At 35.8% G+C, this 947-nt stretch overlaps 1 protein-coding gene across 1 annotated transcript in view; it reads right to left on the bottom strand.

Annotated features, from left to right (window-relative positions):
• Positions 1-111: 111 nt before the first annotated feature.
• Positions 112-947, bottom strand: part of LOC103610315 (unconventional myosin-X-like) — a 3,962-nt gene continuing 3,126 nt past the window's right edge. Inside the window, exons 4-5 of the mRNA XM_008594505.1 lie at positions 432-445; positions 112-315 (exon numbers count right to left, since the gene is read on the bottom strand). Coding sequence (XP_008592727.1) covers positions 112-315; positions 432-445 — 218 coding nt within the window. The remainder of the gene's footprint in view (positions 316-431; positions 446-947) is intronic.

The following is a 947-nucleotide window of genomic DNA, read 5'->3' as shown; positions in this document are numbered from 1 at the left end:
ACTCCAAGAAAACAAACAAAAAATTCAAGATTTCCTTATTGATAATTTTCTGTCTATGTTAATTGGCCCCAAAGGAATTCAGCATCTTTGGGTGCTTTCATAATATACATTTCATTGCAATTGGTGGAATATCAACAACATCAAAACAGATGTCTTCGCCTTTACCGATGTGTTTTGAATCGAAAATGAGCTGCTAATGTGTATTTCTCTGCTACTGCCCATTTGCTTACCTCTTTCTTCATGGTCCAGCCCTGCCAGCAGTGCATAGAATATGTGATAATTCCTTTCCCCAGGATTTTGCCTTACTACTCGATTCTGTGGAGACAGATCAGTCATATTTAGAGATGTTTCCTCTGCTAAATTCACATAAACCAATAATTTCTGAAAATTGTTATTGTGGGAGAAAATGTGAAGACATCATATTTACTTACTTTTTCTAATAAATCTTCATGTGAAAAGCAATGGCAAGTCAAGGAACAAAACAAGGATACGATACACTCAATCAGTCTTTAATTTTCTATTCTTTGTTATCCCAATAATTATAGGTCCCTATTTTTTTGACATTGAAATGTCAAGTGCCAAAAGACAAGCAAACAAAGCAGAGACTACTTCATGTAAATCCAGTTCCAAACATGACACATGATATCCTCTCAGGTACCAAACTATTTGACAAAATCAATTTCAAACAAATATCTGGGGCTGGACGGTTAGCTCAGTTGGTTAGAGCATGGTGTTGCTTCAAGGTCATGGGGTTGCATCAAGGTCAACGCTTCAGATCTCTGGACTGGCCAGCCACCAAAAAAACAAAAACAAAAACCCAAATATCTTATGTTTGAGGATGAATCCAATTTTTCAGATTATAGACATGATATCAGAGATTTCCAAAAGAAAAATGGTCATCTCAGGATAATTAGGTCAAGTACACTAATATTGGAGAAATAACTAGG

The sequence above is a fragment of the Galeopterus variegatus genome, unplaced genomic scaffold (genome assembly GCF_000696425.1).
Source record: "Galeopterus variegatus unplaced genomic scaffold, G_variegatus-3.0.2 Scaffold10913, whole genome shotgun sequence".
In the NCBI taxonomy this organism is placed as follows: domain Eukaryota; kingdom Metazoa; phylum Chordata; class Mammalia; order Dermoptera; family Cynocephalidae; genus Galeopterus; species Galeopterus variegatus.
This window is presented reverse-complemented; position numbering and strand designations above follow the sequence as displayed.